This window comes from Solea solea, chromosome 13 (genome assembly GCF_958295425.1).
Source record: "Solea solea chromosome 13, fSolSol10.1, whole genome shotgun sequence".
Lineage (NCBI taxonomy): Eukaryota > Metazoa > Chordata > Actinopteri > Pleuronectiformes > Soleidae > Solea > Solea solea.
In genome coordinates, this window is record NC_081146.1 from 9,566,252 (window position 1) to 9,585,017 (window position 18,766).

Below are 18,766 nucleotides of genomic sequence, written 5' to 3' on the forward strand. Positions count from 1 at the left end.
TATCAGAGTCATAAGAAAAATGTCATTTTTGCATACATGATTACAGTAAACTAATGAATTGAATCGAAAACCATCAGAGATCACGGCTCACAAAACATCAACTCATATAAGAAAAAAACAGATGAATGTAAATTTGTTTGTAATTTTCAAATTATATTATATATTATAGTTTTGAATAACTGTCATCATACATCTTGCACAATGTCCTGCTCCCCCAGTGCAATGTGCTGTGAAGTTTCTTCATAAACATGAGGTAATCTAAACCATAGTGTTTGTTCATTTTAAAAACTTAAGAGTGCATGAATGAAGGAAGCACAAAACTCAGTAATCAACCATTTATACTGATCAGTCTGTTAATGGCTAAGTCTATAGGTCTGTATTGTGACTTAGGGACTGGTGAGTTCTTTTGATTTACTCATTTTAAGAGTTTTCCTCTGGTGATACTGTGGGCGACTCGCACATTTCCTAGGACTTCCACAATATTTTAGCCTGCATGATAAGAGCTGCACATGTAACACTGCTCACCCTAAATGCCTCTCTTTTGACATTCCTGCAGAATCAATTAAGTATTATGTGCTCTGTGAGAACTCAGAAAAAGGCCCATATGGCACTCGAGCCGCTTCCTGATGTAATAAAGGGCAACCTTTACCTCAGCACACTGCGAGATTGGGATTTTGAGCTTATTGTCAAAGTCTAATTCAACAGACAATGTGCCTGGGATGCCCTTTGGCCCCTTACTATACAAGGCCAAGGTACATGTACACCAATAGCCATAAAGAGTTGGACTTTCTCATCTGTATGGAAGAACTTATTTTATGTAACCAGAGTTAGTAACCAGTTATTGGTGGAGGGTCGCAGGGGGTGGTAGATAATGGATGGATTTATCAGTAGACCAAATCTATTTAGGGAAAACTTCTTGTTAAGTCTCATCTTGAGTAAAGACATTTAAGACATTAAAATAAAACATGTTTCTGTTTAGACATGATACCAGTTGCACTCGGCAGAAGAAATGAGCATACTATGTCGTTTAGTGTAAACAACATAGTGTGTGTAACAGAATAGAAAATCTTTACTGTTAAACAAAAGGAAAATAACATCGTTTGTTCATTATCATTTTTATTTACTTTACAAAAGCAAAACAGGCTTCCCTACAACTTTGCTGATGAGAAATGTCAAGTGATTCAGAACTACTACTATCATTTTGATACACTGTACGATTTGATACGAACATTCGCACAACTTTCAGCATCATTATATACCTTTCATTCACCAACCAAGTGTATATTTCACACATGATTCATTGATTAATTCTTCATTAAATCCTGTCCGTGATCTGTGCCCTTACCCGCAATTTCAGCTGTTTATTTATTCTCTTATTGAGTCAACCCTTCATGGCTGGACACACATAATCTCGTTACGGGTTTCAAGGTTGTCTAGGTGAGTGAAATTAAACGTGAGTGGAAATAATGACTGTACGTTTGCTTGTTTCACAGCTTCTCTGTATGTTGCTACATCCCAATTTTTACCCGTGGCAATATTGGAATTCTCTGCCTCATTTATGTCGTCGCACGCATGCACGCACACACACACACACACAGCAGGAAACAGGCTAAAATTAACAGCAGCTTCTTGGTGATGGGAGAGTAAAACAATGAGAAAGGATGTAAGGGATTACAGATTGTGTGTGCAGATAATGATGTTAGATGCGAGATAACAGTACGTCTTAGAATGTTCTGCTTTTAGTAAAAAAAAAAAAACTAGCTGACTTTTCTTTCCCCTAGAATCATCCTCTATCTTCAGCCTGATAAAAGCAAAGCACACCCAATTGTCTGTGTCACCAGCTGATGTGGTGCAGATACGAGATACAGGGAGGGCAAGCATTTTCTGACATGAATCTGTATTCAGTGCGAGTGGTGTTTTTAAATGGAAAAACGCTAGAGAACTGTGTTCTGGATAACGATGGACGAACCAGAGACTGCATAATAAAAAATAGACGTTCTCAGAAAGCGAAAATACATTGAACAGCCACCAGGGGGCGACTCGGTTGATCGCAAAAACTGGAAGTCTATGGGAAAATGAGCCTACTTCTCGCTTGATATACAACTTCAGTAGACGTTTTCCTGTGGAGTCTATGGTGTCAAATCTAGTGTCAGTGTCTAGTTTCAGCCCTAGATGATAAAGTACAGCACATATTAGTGGACACCCTTGTGACTGAGAGTCTAATAGGAGCCTGATTTCAGGTGATGCCTCTGAACTTCTGGTTACAACTCGCCAATTTGAGAATCTTGAGGCTTTCCAGTTGCCCCTTAGGCTAACTTTGCATGTGACAGAGCACCCACACACAACAAAGGACTCAGTCATCTCTACGGGTCTGAACTTTCCTAAGGTTGTGATGACTGATGTTCTTTCTGATAATTCCCTTGTTTTCTCGTTACAAAGGAGAAGAAGAAAAAATCTCTCTCTCTACACATATATATATATATATATATATACATATATATAGATAGATATATAAAGTGTTTACTGTTTATGTGCCCTTCAGAAGAGGCAGTTTGGGGCAGAAAATGAGGAGATCAATAACATCCTGAAAAGAGAGCAATCTCTGGGACACAATCACACCCTCTGAAGGAGGAGGAGGAGCAGGGGAAATGGAGACTATTGTCTATGTTTATCAAAACAATGGCTTTCAGCAGGAGAATAGCAATCTATTTTTCGCCACATTCTGCGAAAAGGATAAATCACACACGTGAACTCTGCTTTGTTTTCCAAAATTCAATTGAAACAGACATTGACAACAATAGCATCCACAGAGATGTGTCCATTTGGCTGCAATCATGTATCTTTCACTTGGCTATTGGACAATCTGGCATAAGCGAAATGAAATATTTGGAACTAATTGTTGTGTTGTGCATCTTTGTTTGTTCCAAACAGTCAACATTTAAGATTGATTTAATCATTCATATTGCGAAATGAGAACATTATCCACAACGTCTGTATTCTTAAGGTACAATGTATATACATTAATAAGAATTTCCCCCCCGAACTAACAAATAACAGAAATCCTCTGTAATCAAACTACAACCCTGACGACCTCAGCTCACAGGTTGGTGGCCTTGCTCTGAGTCCTCTCCCAGCCTTGTCGAATACGGGTGAGGGTGCGGTCCACGCAGGGAAGGAGGAGCAACACCTTGAGCACCAAAACCACAGACGGCACGATCAGACAGAGCATGTAGCCCGGAGGTGTGTACCATTTGTAGGTAGAGAGATTAAGAAATTTGTTCCAGCCATATATGTAGCCGTGGGCAGTGCATATGAAAAGGGTCAGATGGCCCAGCTTAGACTGAGGGAAACAAAAAATAATAAAAAAAAATAGTGTTACATTTGAGACAACATGTTTTACAATCTGTTTTTTCTTTGTTGAATTTTCACATTACCAACATAAGCTTTTTCTCCCTCGGGTTAATTACACTATTGTCTCTATAGTGAATAAGTAGCTTAAGTTGAAGTGAAAGAAGTTTTAGTCCAAAACATTCATTGACTCATTGACTACAGCATGCCTAAAATCTGGCTTTTCATTATAAAGTTTTGGGCTCATGGATTAGTGTTTTTGCAAAATAAAAAGGCTAATTCTGTGAAACTTTTCTGTTGGTATTTCTCTGTAAAATGTTAAGAAGAATGTCAGAACATCGTCTGTACATGTGGAGTCCTCAGGCATTAAAATAAGCTAACAATATAAACTGTTTCACAGCCATTCCAGAATAATTGCTTCAGTAGCACCATTGGCCTTTGAGTTTTGGTTATTTTTTAATTACTTGGATAATGTGTTTTAATTTACACTTTTAGCATTTGATTGCTGATGCTCTCATTCATTCACAGCTAATTACAAGGAGTGCGAACAGCACAATAAGGAAACATATATATTAATGTTGTGCAGTAATGACCTGTCCCCCCTGTGATTTAATTTATATATATAAAACAGGAAATCCTTACAGCTATGAGTATGTATCATCAAACATATACATTCTTATAATGAAAACCATGATCTTATGCTCTTACAACATAGAAAATGTTATGTTTTGTATCTTTCATAACAGGTCACATGGATTATCTTAACCCCCAAACTCTGTCTCTGAATTTGATTCCATTTCTGAGGCCTACCATATATGTGACCTTTACACAAATGGACCTGTGACCTGAATTAACAATTTTCTCACTAGGGATTATACCTGGTATCATAATTCTATTTAATGAATATCTTAACATTTAAAATCCAGGGCTAATTTCTGCCAGGCTTTCACTCTGCATGCCTGTGTTAGGCATTTGGTTAACTAGGCTCCAGGGAAATGAGTGCTGGGGACACGCTGCTTCTACAACAGTTTTGCAACTCTGAGGAAAACCTGAAAAATCCAGATTATCACAGCAAAAGGTGATCAAAGTTTGATAATGCGCACATGACTACTAACATCTGAGGGCCTAAAGGTGAACATACACATGCACACACCACACACACACACACATGCACATTAAGCACTTTTTTTAACTGAGCTCTAACCTGAATGAAGTTGAACTCTCTCCAGCTGAGGGTGCCTCCCACAGAGGGCAGAGATGTCAGTCCGAGCAGGACATAGAGAAAGAAGCCCAGGATTCCAAGCACAAGGAAAGAGTCTGTGCCCCATGCCTCTGTATTATCAAAGTAAAATGGAGTGGTTTTATTGTTCTTCATCTAGAAGAGAGACAGAGACACAGAGAAGGGTGAATTCTCCACTCAGTGATGGATGGATGTCACGTTCTTCTTCGCACAGGACTGCCGAGTTACTGCAGAAGGGCTAAACCAGCCTGCTGTACCTCATCCACCACGCGTGAGATGAGTTTGTGTCTGACAGCATAGCGAATGGGAATGATGAATGTGTAGATGGCATGGAGAAATGCAAAGCCCAGTGCAACCAGACCCATCTGCTTCCTGCACAACATCCAGCGATCCAGCCAATCAGGGAAACGCCTAGAACATGCAAAAAGATACGTTACACCCAAAGAATGAAACAAGTATAGTTAATATTGTGTGTGTGGTTTGATGTCTGACTTGTATTTGGTTCCTCTGTAGAGCTGAAGGAAGGCAGCTATGACACCAGGCAGATAACACAGAGACAGCATGACGAGTGACACAATGGGAAACACCTAAAAAATGATGGATAAAGCAACAACAGATCCTTTAAAGGGAACAGGAAAAAAGTGAGTGAGTGTGTGTGTGTGTGTGTGTGTGTGTGAGAGAGAGAGAGACAGACAGACAGAGAGACAGAGTGAGAGAGAAAGTTTACCTTATTGGCAAGAGCCACCATTATCCTGAAAGACACATCTTTGCCCTGCTCAACATATGCATAAATGACATCTCTAATGAGCAGGTAGAAGAAGAAGAAGGCAGTGAGGCAGACGGCCACACGTAGAGGCAGCCTCCACTGCGGGAACAGCTGCAGGGGGAAGTCCTCAAGTTCCCTGGCTGCAGACAAAGACCCTCTATCCAGAACAGTGAGACCCAGTTTAGTGGCCACATCTGCTACGGCCTGCTTTGCTTCTGCAGTGTTCCCACACAGGTACACCTGGAGCATGGAGGAATTCTCATTAATTACCAAGGACAGAGGAAAACCATGTCTGTCACTCTCTACTTTCTCATTCTCTTGTACTTGTCATGTACATAGCAACAAAAGTAAGACCCAAATAAAAGCCTGAAGAGACAAAAACAAGTCTAAGTCTAAAGTCCCCATGACATGGCTCATGGAGCGCTAGTAGCTGCTGCCTGTGTATGTCATGTCATTTCTGGAGTGAGGCCATATATGATGATGTGAGGGAGCTAGTGAGGAGGGAGACACCAGGGAAACACAAGCTCATCTCATAATGGAGGTGATGCACATGAATGGTACGTCGGGTTGGGGCAGGGCATCAAAAGGACATACGGTACTTGATTGGATGCAACTTACACTCCCCCCATATAAAAAATGAGTCATCAAAAAAAAAGCATAGCTGAGGGCATAGCAACCTCTGCATTCCAATTGAAATAGTATATAGAAAAAGAAAAGAGCCCTTATCTTATTGGGATGTACTGCAAATTTTGATTTCGATGTCATGAAGACCTTAAAAACAACAAAGAAACTGAAAATCCTAAATAACTGAGGAACATGAGCAGGAACGAGGAACCAGTGACCTGGGAATTTTGATAGAGAATAGAAAGGCAGGCAGTAATAAATGAACATAGGTGAAACACATCATAAGAACAACATAAGAAAAAAAAAGCTCTGTCCCGCTTGAAGCCCACAGTTTCCAAGTGAAGATCTTTAAAAGCAAATGTATACTTTCAAGCTAAGTAAAGACATTAAGAAGCTTGGCAGCGTGGTTTAAGCAATACTCAAACAGGATTAAACAGTGCATTTGTGGAGGCCACTTATTTAGTATTTACAAAAGCAGGATGATGTGTGTGGAATTAAATTAAAATAGCTCCTCACACTGAAGGAACAAGACACCCAGCAACAGTGTGTTTTTTGAAGAAGAAGATAAATCAGACGATACTTGTTAGTGAGATTAGCTCATTGTTGGCGTTGTTATTCATTAGTAACAAGGCCCTAAGCACACATCACATAGATCATTTGTTCACTTCTATCCAGTGATATCAAAATATCCTTTTAGCTAATTATGTGACTGGGGTAATTAAAAAAAAGGGTGAAAGGTGGGGGACACCCTGGACAGGTCACCAGTCCATCACAAACAACCATCCACTCTCGCACTCACACCTACAGTCAATTTAGAGTGTCCAAATTTGCCTAATTGACAAATCTGCATGTGTTTACACTGTGGGAGGAAAGCGGAGAATCCGGAGAAAACCCACATGTACATCTCTTCAAAAAGGAATATTTGTTTCCCCCGTTGGCTGCAATCTACTAAGCTTTTGATTTTTAGTTTTAAGTAATCACTCTGATCTTTAAATACCAGCCATGTTTGGAATATCCAGTGCATGACTGCCTACAAAATTAACCTTGTTTTGTTTATCTCCACCAGTTCTGATTAAGTGTTTTTTTTTTTTTATGGAAAAATTTTTATAAATTCAGTAAGTGAAGCATGTAGTAGCATGCGCACTGTATACAGTACATACTGTATATACGGCTCAATTTGTAATCCCATTTCTAGATCTCACCATGCTGAAGCTTATTACCACAGTCACAGCTCTGTGATAAGACGATTAAGTTGTTTATTAAGGGAAGGGAAAAAAAAGTGCTCTCGTATAAAGTAAGAGAGATGGCTGGAGAGCTTTAGAAAGAGAGAGAGAGCAGTCTGACAGGCATACAGGCGAGTCAGTAGGATTGAGCAGTTTTCTCCCAGGTGTGTGTATAAGTGGACCGGGCATCCAGCCATGTCTCCCTACATTACTGCACCAGTAACAGCAGGGGACGGCCGACAGACTAAATCTCCATCTGAATGTAAATGTGACAGAGTCACAACCCTGCTGCGGATCTGATCAAATTGCTGGCTGGGGAATAGCACACACTTACAAGCATGTGCATGTGGATATGTACTGCACCTACACCGTACACCGCTCCTGCTTTCTCACAGCTCCCCCTTTTTTTTCTGAGAAAATAGAGCACTGCGGTAGTGCGTGTGTGTTTGTGTGCATGCGTGTGTGTGTGTGCGTGCATGTGTGTGTATGGGAGGGTTGTTTGTGTTGAAGAGGATTCAAGGCAGATTCAGGTTTAGTCTCCAGAGGTTCCAGCATGTTTGCGTTTCTCTTTGTAGCTGTGAAACGGAAGCTACAATAAACATTGGTCTCTTGACTTTGCAACATCACAAAGTGTGTTCTGTTTGTTTGTGTGTTTATACGTGCCCTATCCTCATTTTCTCTTACATTGTTATGGAAATATGACTAAATCAATAATCTGCGGCAACACAAATGGAATCAATCACTTGAATCGTGAATTTTGCCTGATGTGTGATGAAGCAATCCTGAGTTGAGTTCTCCCATCACTTTTAAAGAAAAGATCAAATAAATTGCTGTTGTCAGGCTCATCATGAAAATATCAACTTGTAATCTTCCTTCTGTTACTGATCTATGTTTGATCACATAATTCCTGCCTCTAATTTATCAGGTCTCAACTGCCATCTTTTCACACATTCCTCACTTTCTTTCTCCTCTCACCTGTTTTCCTGCCAGGACTCCATTCTGCAGGACCCAGGCAGACAGTGTGTTAAGGCCTTTCACCACAGCAGCTTTGGGCACAAGTCTGGAGAACACACAGCAAGGGCTTTAGTTGATAATGTCTGTAACTAGGAGTAAACAGATGGGGAAGCAAAAGTCCCAAAATGGTGAAAATCAATGTTCCATCTAAACAGATACACTGAGAGTTGTTCTGCCAGGGGAGCTGCTGCCCTGCAAATGTCCTCATTTCCTTTAGATTCAGTGAAGGGTTTTGATGTTTCATGCTCCAAGTGGTGTTTGGAGGCACCTTTCCCCCAAAACAATTGTTATTATTACAGATAAAATATCTAGTATTCATTTAAAAAAGAAAGAAATAGGCACCTAAAGCTTTAACCACAGAGTTTTCCTCTGTGAGTCTATTGTACAGACACAGTGAACATTACTTTCATGGAAACATTTACATGCACAAATATCTCTATGAACGGTACATCCTTCATTTTGTCGACATTTCCACAAGAGTTCTTTTCTTTACCTCTGCAGGTAAGTGGCATTGGCTTCTGGGTACATGTCTTTCTTCAGGTTGTTACTAAGGTCCACCAGCACCTTTACTCAAAGATGAAACAAAGGGGGGAAAAAGCTGTGAAATACATTCCATTTTCTTTTTTTAATGGTCTTATTATTATCTCAGATGATGAAGAGGGAGAACGCTTATTTATATTTATAGTTTTATTATAATGTGTTAACCCTCAGGCTTCATTATGGATATGTTTGTCCATTTTGGCAAATGTTTCCTCTTCATCTGGCCAGCATTGCTGTGTTAGTGCACACTTCATTTTTGTAATAGATCAGTAGTATACTGTAAAAAACTATTTACCATACCCATAAGTCATTAGAGGACAAACAATGTCCACAAAATTTAACTGCTATAAAATTAGAGATTAAAATCAGATTAAAAAAAGTTCAGTTTAATGTCTTAAACAACTTCAGCCCAGCTCAAAACTATCAAGCAATCAATCATTTAGAGGATTGATTGTAGCATCAGGTTCAAAATGTACTAACCTCATAAGTCATAAAGGCAAAATGCCTTCAGTTCGGATCAAAACTTCCAAACAAAATTCAAAATTACTGAATAATTATCAGGATTTTAACCCTTTACATGCTAGTTTGATTACATGATGCTAATATTGTTATGAAAAAAACACACAAATGTAGTTATATGGGCAATAAGTAGTTTTTTTGTGGAGGGGGGTTATAAATAAAAACAGTCAAATTAAGTAATCAAACAAATATCAGGACTGAAGTTGTTTCAGAGATTTATACAGAAATCAATATTACTCTGTAATGTTTTTATAACACCTGAGGGTTAATACCTTCTTTCAGGCTATACCAGATATCAGAATTACAATATCAGTGCAACAAACCATTTCAAACTAACATTGATCATTAATCCAAACTTTAAAGGGTATGCATACTGGCTATGAATGTAATATTTTACAATGTGGAAAACAAAACCTAGAAATAATGTTAATTGGCAGATTCAACAGCCAACATTATTTGTCAACATCATAGCACTTGAGTACAGTATATTTACAATTATCGTTCTTTTTACCTTTCCTTCTAGATGAGGTGCCATTGTCTCAAGGAACTGATAGTGTTCTCTGTGAACACAAACAAAGATCACGCTGGTTGACTGAGCTGCTGCCACATGGCTCATCACCTGAGCAAAACACACAGGAGACACAGGAGACATGAGCATGTTTGACCTCCATACACACACATCTTCTTTGCATGCTTCTGCCCCCATAACACACTCCCAAGTCAAGTGTCATGTTATTTGTTTCTACCTGAGCTCCCTGAGGCAAAGGGCCACAGCTGTGAGGTCTGCGGCTGCCGTACACCACACTGTAGCCAGCCTGGAGCAGACACAGGCCCAGAGATCTTCCCAAGTCTCCTGTCCCAAAGATACACAGCAGCTGCGGTTTTGGGCCGCCTGATGTGGCCAGAGGCTGCAGTGACATGCTTTCCGTCTTCATCTCCGTTGACATAACTCCATCCACTGTCTTGTTCACACACTGATTGAAGAAGGTCATCCTCTGTGTAGTTATACTGCTGTTGTATCTGACCTGTGCACTGCCTCACCCTCTATGCGTGTGTACTTGTATGTTTATCTTTATTGAGACTTTGGAAAAGTGTCCACATACCCTCATATTCTTTCACATGTTTATGAGTTAAGACCTGGTTTTTGGATTAGGGTAAGGTTGTTAGTGATGGTTAAGTTTAGGGTAAGTGGCAAGGGAATTAATTATGTCCATGAGTGTCCTCACAACCCCCTTTTAAAAAGTGTGTGTGTATTTTTTTGAATATTTGTATTTATATCTTTGTGAGGTCCACACAAAGTACAACCCTGTCTTCGTGAGGACATATTGACCTTGTGGGGACATCTTCTCTGGGCCCCACTGGGATTAAGACATGTTTTTTTGTGTTGGGGTAGAATTGGGTTTAGTTAGTTTAGTTAAGGGTCAGGCACTTAGTTGTGATGGTTAAGGTTAGGTACTGTCTCAGAGGTGTCCTCACTAAGAGATAAAAACAAGTTTTTTGTGTGTGTTTATATGACATCATTAATGTTTCCACTCATGCGTACCTGAAATCACATGTGCAGGAGTGTGCCAACATTTATTGTGTCATGTGTTTTTATGATTCTCCACAGTGAGTCATTTCAACACCCAGGGATTTACAAATATTTTATTGCTGGTCCTATCTATGATTTGATTAACAGCACAGGACTTTGAACTGTAAATAAGCTGCTCATGGATTGATATCTGTGTTCTACATTAACTTCAGTCTCTCTCTCCCTCTCCTTTAACCATTTATCACTTCTTAGAAACGCAGACTGCCATAAGGCTGATATCCAATTCAGTCAGAATTGAACTTTTACATCTAACAGGAAAAAAAAAAACGTTACACTTCTGCTTTCTGGGATGGCCTTATTCTACTTCTTTTCTATTTCTTCTGTTTCCATACCAGACACGGTGCCATGTGGGAGAGCCTGGCCCACAGATTCATTATCATTTCAAAAACCCACTGTTCCAACCAAACGACTAGGAAGAGAACTGCGTAAATTTAGTGCTCATGTTCTCATGGCTAAAACATCTGCAAAGTTGTGACACTGACACACTCGATACATATGTAAGTGTGTGGCTGCCTTACTTTTTATGAATGCTCGGAAGGTTTTAGTGTATGTGGGTATTCGTGTGTGTGTGTGTGTGTGTGCGTGCGTGCACTGAAGTGGGTCAGGGCAATGAGAGCTGAATAGAGTCTCAGCTGTGTTTTGCAGTACCTAGGGAGTTGGATTCAGCAGTCAGGGTGGCAGGGCAACTACCTGGCTGTGGAAATGACGCATAAGATCACATCAACTTTACAGACTATTATTCTCTTTTCTATAAACGCAGCTGCACTGGAAAGGAATTGTGCGTGTACATAGCCAGTGATATTTATGGCAGATGTGCAACACGTTACCTCAGGAGCCTTCACAGTCAACTCCATAACTAAAGCATTAATGTCTACCTGGGGTGATATCGGAGCTAAATGAGAAGTCATTTTATGTCTAACCTTTAAGGCATCCATTCACTTGTGGTGTTGTTAGAACTGACCTGATAGCAGATCCACTCAGACGACTCTGCCTTCTGGACATCGCTCTTTTCTTCTCTTCTTGTCTCTTCTCTCTTTTTCTTTCTTGCTGCCTCAAACTCAATGTGTCCCTACTCTTACATCACCTCCCTCGTCTAATGTCGGTCTTTTTCTGTCCCTTATTCTCTTCATTTCTCTCTCTCACTCTCTCTCTCTCTCTCCATGAGTGCCCCCACCTCTCTCCTCCAATCAATCTCCAAATGAACAACCATTCAATTCACCAACTCCATTTAACTGACACTGTTGACAGTTGAGCTGGTGATGTCTGTGGTTAGCTTAATGGCAGAGACAACAGTGGGTTTTAAATAAAGATATAAACCACTGGGCACAGTAAACACAACACTCATCTGTCAGAAATGCAACAGTAGAAGAGCAACTTCAGTATCCGTTTAAAGTGATAAGCAACCGCTCATGAAATAAGAATCCGAAATCCCAAGACTCACCAAGCTCTTCTTGGATGACACTAGCTGTCCGTCACACTGGTGTCCACTCCGTACCGTGCTTGGGCACAAATGGGAACATAAGTTGGTATCATGTCCTATTGAAGAACACCTGAAACTGTAGTGATTGAGACAAAGAAAATGTTTACAGATGTTATAAATAAAATGAGAATTTTCCCACAGACTTCCATTCAAAATGAGTTATTTTTGCAACCAGTTATTCCCTTCAATGTATTCTTAGGTCCTGATTAGCTTCAACTGGCAAACCAGAAAACTTGGTCTTGATGATGTGAAGAAGGGCACGTCATTACTGATGACTGACTGGTTTTATTGCATTTTTAATAGCATTAAATACTTTAATATTGATTTGCACTTTACTGCAGGTTTGCACAGAACATGTACACGTTGCACAGTTTTCTGTATGATATTTAAATAATTGGTATTTATGTTTTTTTTGCTTGAAATCTTTCTTTTAACACGCTTGTCTTGTGGCAGGTGCTGTGGTGCCCACTCAGTTTCTCCAGGAAAATAAAGGTGTAGTAGAACAGAAAGCAGTGTGTGTGTGTAGATGTATTATTGAATTAATGATGAAAGTCATTGGGTTCTGTGATTAGCTCAATGTGTGCTGGTGCTGCAGTTAACGAATGTTTCGCAAGACATCACTTCTTCCTTCTGCAGGGTGTTTGGGTAGAATAGTACCTAGGGGAGTGAGAAGTTATTGGAGTTTGGATTATTCTAATAAATATTAGAATAATAAATAAATATAATTTGAAAATCATTATTAAAAATGTGTTGTATCAGTGCTGACAGGATTTGTCACTGTATCATTCAGCTGCTTAAAGGGTCATTCATGATGTCAGCACGTCCTGTGCAAAGCATCCACTGAGTGTATTGTTTCCTCAAATCTGACTCACATACAGCAGATAATGAAAGATATATCATGATGTTTTTTTTTAACCTGCATTAATTGATTTTTGGCCACTTAGCAGTGCTGGAACGAGCTCAAGGCTATATTTATATAATGTTATTAGGAAACAGTGGTTTATATTTACACATTGAGCTGGCATGCAGCCACATAAACACTCATTTGAAACTGTGTTTCTGTCCACCTCATATATGCAAGTCCAATAATCCCTCTCCCTTTAGCTGTGATTTGCCTTTAAACTATCCCTGGGGAAAATATCTACGTTTGTATGCTTTGCCAGTTTGTGAAACATTAAGTTTAAAAATCAGTTGTTAATTGACGACAACTAAAGCTGTTTGCAATGATTAAAACTTCATCTGACGCCAACAAATGCCAACCCTAAATATAGCCGTAAACTAAACTAAACAAATATATTTGACTGGTGCAATTCGTTGAGGCCAATGTGGTGCCCAGAATGAAGCATCGCCTGAGGGGATGAATTCATCCAGTGTGCAGTTCAAAATCTGATTCCAAATGTAGCATGACAAATACAGACAGACCTCTAATAGGCTTTTCATGACCTGAATTCTTAAAGGGTTGCAAACAAAGTCCAGAGAGCATTTGAAATCATGCAAGTATTTTGTGCTTATCTGAAAACATCTTGTGACATTTAACTGTTATACGCTCTGGGACATGTTTACACCAAACACATGCTGAAACACCATTTTATAAATGTCAGGGTGAAGCTGCAGTTTGCAGCTTGTGTGGGAAGTTTAGCCCAGGTTGAGCCAACGTGGAGTTGTGTCAGCCCACAATTCATTACTGAAGATTGTACATGCAATAGTGAACATTAAACATTTATTCTTCCAGCTTAGTGGATGAAAATGCAACATTCTCATTTGCAACTCTTGCTGACTGTACTGCAGGCAAGCAAAGCAAGAGTGAATGGCTGTGGTGCTGCAGGCTCAATACCCGCATGGAATTATTTGGGAGATTCCAGCTGTTTTCAGTTGTCAGATGACTCACAGGATGATATGAGCCATGGTTATTAAAGACAGCTTTGAGTTTCAGCATGCATATTGTACGTAGCTCCATGCTGCTTCAACAGACAAAGAAAAGCCTGAAGCATGGATGAGTTCTGTGGGATTCCTATGATGACTACTATTGGAATGCATTAGAAATGAGGTTCAGATGGGGTTCTGACTCAGTTCATGTTTTAGACATTGTTGAAAACCGCGCAGATATAAAGAGAGGAAAGGCACAGAGAATTACACTGTATTTACAGTGAGACACAAGCACACAAAAATGGGAAGAGTAACAGAAAGACTGAGATGCCGAATGAAAGAAAGACAGAAGACGAGATGCAACACAGGAAAGCAAAAGTTCTGCCTAAGTGCAACAGAGATACATCTTAAAACCACAGTTTCCCACAAGTATCCCCAGAAATATTCTATAAATATTTAATGACTGGCTTTCCAGAGAGACACACTTGGGATGCTCATTATGAAACACATGTGATAGGATTAAGAAGAATCAAAGGGAGTTTGAATGGGAGTGAGAAGCTATTTTTGCAGATGTTTAATGGATATTGTTGCTTTAGGGCTGATGAGATAAACTAAACTCATATGTATGTTTACGTGCACATGTGCCTCTGAATGTTCAGCTAATGGTTATGTTGGTGTGAGCTCCCACGTGTGTTGTTGTTGTTGTCAGCGTGTTGGTGTGAATGTGCACCTCCGTGTGATAGTGTAGCATTATCACCATCGCCGCAGCAGGACTGCGTGCCATAGAGAAACATTTGCGAGCCTCATCTTCTATCTCTGCTTTAAACGGGACGAGCACCGTCTGCATGTTTGAAGTTTAGAATCTTATCTGGCAGGCCAAGCGGCAGAAATCAGAGGCGGGAGGAGCTGCGTGAAACTGCAGATTTCGTCACACATCACTTATTTCCGAATTCAGCCTTTTCAACAACAGAGGGGACTTTGACTCTGTGAATATCTCTCTGCTGAGACAATGCTTGCAATGGATTGTCTCACTCTAAACTCACTCACAGTGACTTCCTTTACCTCTCCAAATATGTCACGGTTCGAATGATCGAGGGAGGATCACACTGAACAGACTATTCGGTTGCCGTGCTCTGAAAGTCGAGATGAAAATCTCCCATGTATCTGTGTCCTTCTATATAATCATATCTTCAACAAACAGCTGTGGTCTCCAAATAGCATGCATCCACACAGCTCTTTCGTGGCTGCGGGAAAATCAGCAGCCCATTATGAGGCTGAAATAGGCCTAAAGAATTTTTCGCCTCATCTCCTCAGCCATAGCTCTAGTCGAGTGAAAGAGCTGACAAGGTGGGAAAAAGTTGACACAAAAGTCTAATTATACAGATAAAAAACTCGTACTCATCAGAGGGGCAGTTTCCCTGAGCTGTATTTTTACTACAGGAAGGATGAGAGGAGAAGAAAAGGCAATGGCAGCACGCAGTTTGCACAAATTTAATGAGCAGAAAGATGATTAATGGTGATTTTGGTAATGGTTTGGTTTGCACCAAATCTACTGTTAACAAGGGGGGGGGGGACTTCTGCTAACATTCAAGGGTGCCATTCGTTCTCATTCTATCAAACTGCCCTTTGGGATACAATGCCCTACCCATATAGACCAATGATTGGAGAAAAATAACTATGAGCCAGCAGGCGTGTTAGATCAGCAGCACAGTAACTACATTTAATTGAGGCTTTGTCTGTTATGCCAGCCTTCCTCTCAGTATCTCTCTGTATCTGATTACAATGTCAGATTTAAATTTTTTTTTTTTGCTTAAACTGTAGGGGTCTACATTTTATAGTCTGCAGTTATAAAACCTTAATTGAATTTTTTTTGTTAAATGTGTAAATCTAACTGAAAAATGTGCCACTGCGGCTACTTTGTTGAAAATGTGTATGGGGTTGCTATGGCATCACCTGTGTGCAAAACCAATTTTCACCAGGTTTGATTAAATTTCCAATTCAATTTTCAAGAATGATTAGACCATGAAAAGTAAAATCATTTTGGTTCAGAAAAATAAGAATATTAGTCAGTTCAGTACGGGCCTCACACCAGTTGGTCATTGAGTCCTAATTAAATCATCAATAAAAGTTTACCACAAAAAAGTTTATGTCAATAAGTGTCAGCTAAGAGTTTCAGACTGAGGGAGAAAAAAAAAAAAAACACCAAATCAATGTTCTTTTATTTTCTGTTGACCTGAGGAAGTTTTGATTCTTGCAGCCACAACAGCAAAGGTCCCTCAATCCTGTTGAATTAGTAACTTTAACCTTAATATGTTAAGCATCAGATCAGTATGTGCTAGTTTGTGTAGCTCTGGAGGACAACTGCAAACAATACATTCTATGTTTAATTTGGGCATCTCAGGTATATAGGGCGATATAGGGAAAATGTCTATGACTTATAACAGACAGAAGTTTAGATATAAACTCTAATTGTACCAAAAGGTCACAAAGGAAAGAAACTTCTTTTAACATCACTGACTTTTGGTGGATTGTTTCATATCAGTAACTAACTGTCAGAGCAGACTGTACTAATCATCACTGTGCTTGACTGTTCATCTCTCTGCTAGTCATAACGTCCATGTGTCAGGCCACCACACCGTCTCACCAGAGCATGCACAATAGAGAGAAACATGATTTCCAGGGATTTGCACTTAACTGATGTGCATTGTGATGCTAATGTAAAAGCTTTGTTTCTCAAGTGTCTCTATAATTGCAAAAACATAATCATGAATTCAGGACCAACCAGAGTCTCATCCTCTTCTTGACAAAGTACCAGCACACATACAGTCGGCGCTGATAAGACGGAGCAGATTCTCATGCAATCTCGCGTCGGTATTTAATAGAGAAGAAGACTTATTAATTGTTTACTACACTTATTTGTCTGCAAAACTCTACCCTTGTGAGCCATTTTATGTGATTATGTTATGTGCTATTGTGACGCTTTCATTCAACATCTTGTTTCCAAACAGCAGATGGCTTGCTGGTAGCGATAAGAAAGGGACATTTAGCAGATAAATGAATAAATAATGATGTGTGGATGTACTATCTAATATTACATACTGCCAAGCTCTTATTAACACGCAACTCTGTCTGAAGGCTAGGGTGTGTGTAAGGTGGCTGGACTAAGGTTTTGAAATATGTCATGTACAGTACGTCACATTCATACAGACATTTTTATATTTACAGTATATAGCTGCTTTTTCTGTGTGTGCATTCTAAGACATAGACGGAGTGACAGAGATGTTGGCATATGTCTGTGTCATACAGGAAAACATATTTTGAGAGACGCACAAATAATGAATGACTTGAGGCAATCGCTTGTTAGAGAATTCAAGCATGAATGATGTGTATTTGTGTTCTGGTGCACATCTGTGTGCATCACAGTTTGTGTGTCACAGCAGGCGGCGTGCTTGCTCAGGAGTCAGATGAAAAGATTCAGCACATGAAATGGCAGGTGTTGCTTAGACCAGGTGAAAATCATGCACCGGATAATCGTGCCTCATTCTTTGTGTTTGTGTGTGTGTGTGTGGACAATTTTTGATTCCGACCTATCTTTTGAGGACTTTTACCTTTTGAGGAGATTTGGCTCCTCCTCACAACTTAAAAGGGCTCTTTCAAGTCAAGTCAAGTCAAGTCAACTTTATTTCTAGAGCACATTTAAAAACAACCAAGGTTGACCAAAGTGCTTTGCAGATTTAAAGGCACAGCAACATAAAGGGTATAAAACATAAAATCAATAAAAATAGAAGTGAAACTAAGAAGTGTCCGGGTTAACTATTTTTATCCCGAGGTGAAGGCCAAGTAGAATAGGTGGGTCTTCAAAAGCGTTCAAAATGCCTTCAAAATGTTCAATGGTGAGGGCAGATTTAATTTCCATGGGTAACCTGTTCCAAAGATTAGGGGCAGCTACAGAAAATGCCTGATCGTCCTGGGAATCTCATAGAGTTTGAGATGGAGCGTGAACACATAGAAGTTCCAAGAGGTAAGATGGTGCCAAACCAACAATAACATTTTAAAATCAATCCTAAAATGAATAGGAAGCCAATGGCGAGAGCGCAGTTCTGGACTAGCTGGAGTCGACAAAGACTCTTAACCTTTGGGACCTTTTCTGGCACAAACACGGATCTAGTAGTAGTAGAACCTCATTTTTGAGAAACTAGTTAGTAGGGCTAAGAGACAGAATGAATGCATGTACTGTATCTTTCTGTACACAGGTTTACATTACATTAGTACATGCCCTCCTCTTGCTCACGGATGACTGACCTCACCGAAAAAGGTGCATATAGAAGAGGAGGAGAGAAAAAAACATGAAGTTCAAAGTTGCATCAGCTGCTCTTACATGTGCATGATTATGTGTGAATATGTAGGACAGAGGGAGAACGTTAGGGGTAATAATGAGGAGAGACACTTCGTACATGTTGTGTAGGTTAATTGCTGTGTGACCATACAGCGAGCAGCGAACTCTGACCTGTCAGGGTCAAGCATGGTCTTTTCTGATTGGCTCACAGAGGAGAAA

At 39.8% G+C, this 18,766-nt stretch overlaps 1 protein-coding gene across 1 annotated transcript; it reads right to left on the bottom strand.

Moving 5' to 3' along the window:
- Positions 1-215: 215 nt before the first annotated feature.
- On the bottom strand, positions 216-10,303 carry LOC131471918 (metalloreductase STEAP4-like). The gene is made up of 9 exons (XM_058648723.1): positions 10,021-10,303; positions 9,786-9,893; positions 8,709-8,779; positions 8,177-8,261; positions 5,316-5,594; positions 5,081-5,175; positions 4,846-4,999; positions 4,553-4,723; positions 216-3,340 (listed from the first exon to the last, which is right to left on the bottom strand). Exons 1-9 carry the CDS (start codon positions 10,264-10,266, stop codon positions 3,098-3,100), a joined length of 1,452 nt encoding a protein of 483 aa, XP_058504706.1. The 5' UTR covers positions 10,267-10,303; the 3' UTR covers positions 216-3,097.
- Between the last annotated feature and the right edge of the window lie 8,463 nt (positions 10,304-18,766).

Coding starts and splice junctions, on each gene's coding strand:
- LOC131471918 (XM_058648723.1), bottom strand. CDS start 10,266: ATGACCTTCTTCAATCAGTGTGTGAACAAGACAGTGGATGGAGTTATG. Junction 8,262..8,708: donor AATGCCACTTACCTGCAGAG/GTAAAGAAAAGA, acceptor TGTGTTCTCCAG/ACTTGTGCCCAAAGCTGCTG. Junction 5,176..5,315: donor TGGTGGCTCTTGCCAATAAG/GTAAACTTTCTC, acceptor ATCATTTTTTAG/GTGTTTCCCATTGTGTCACT.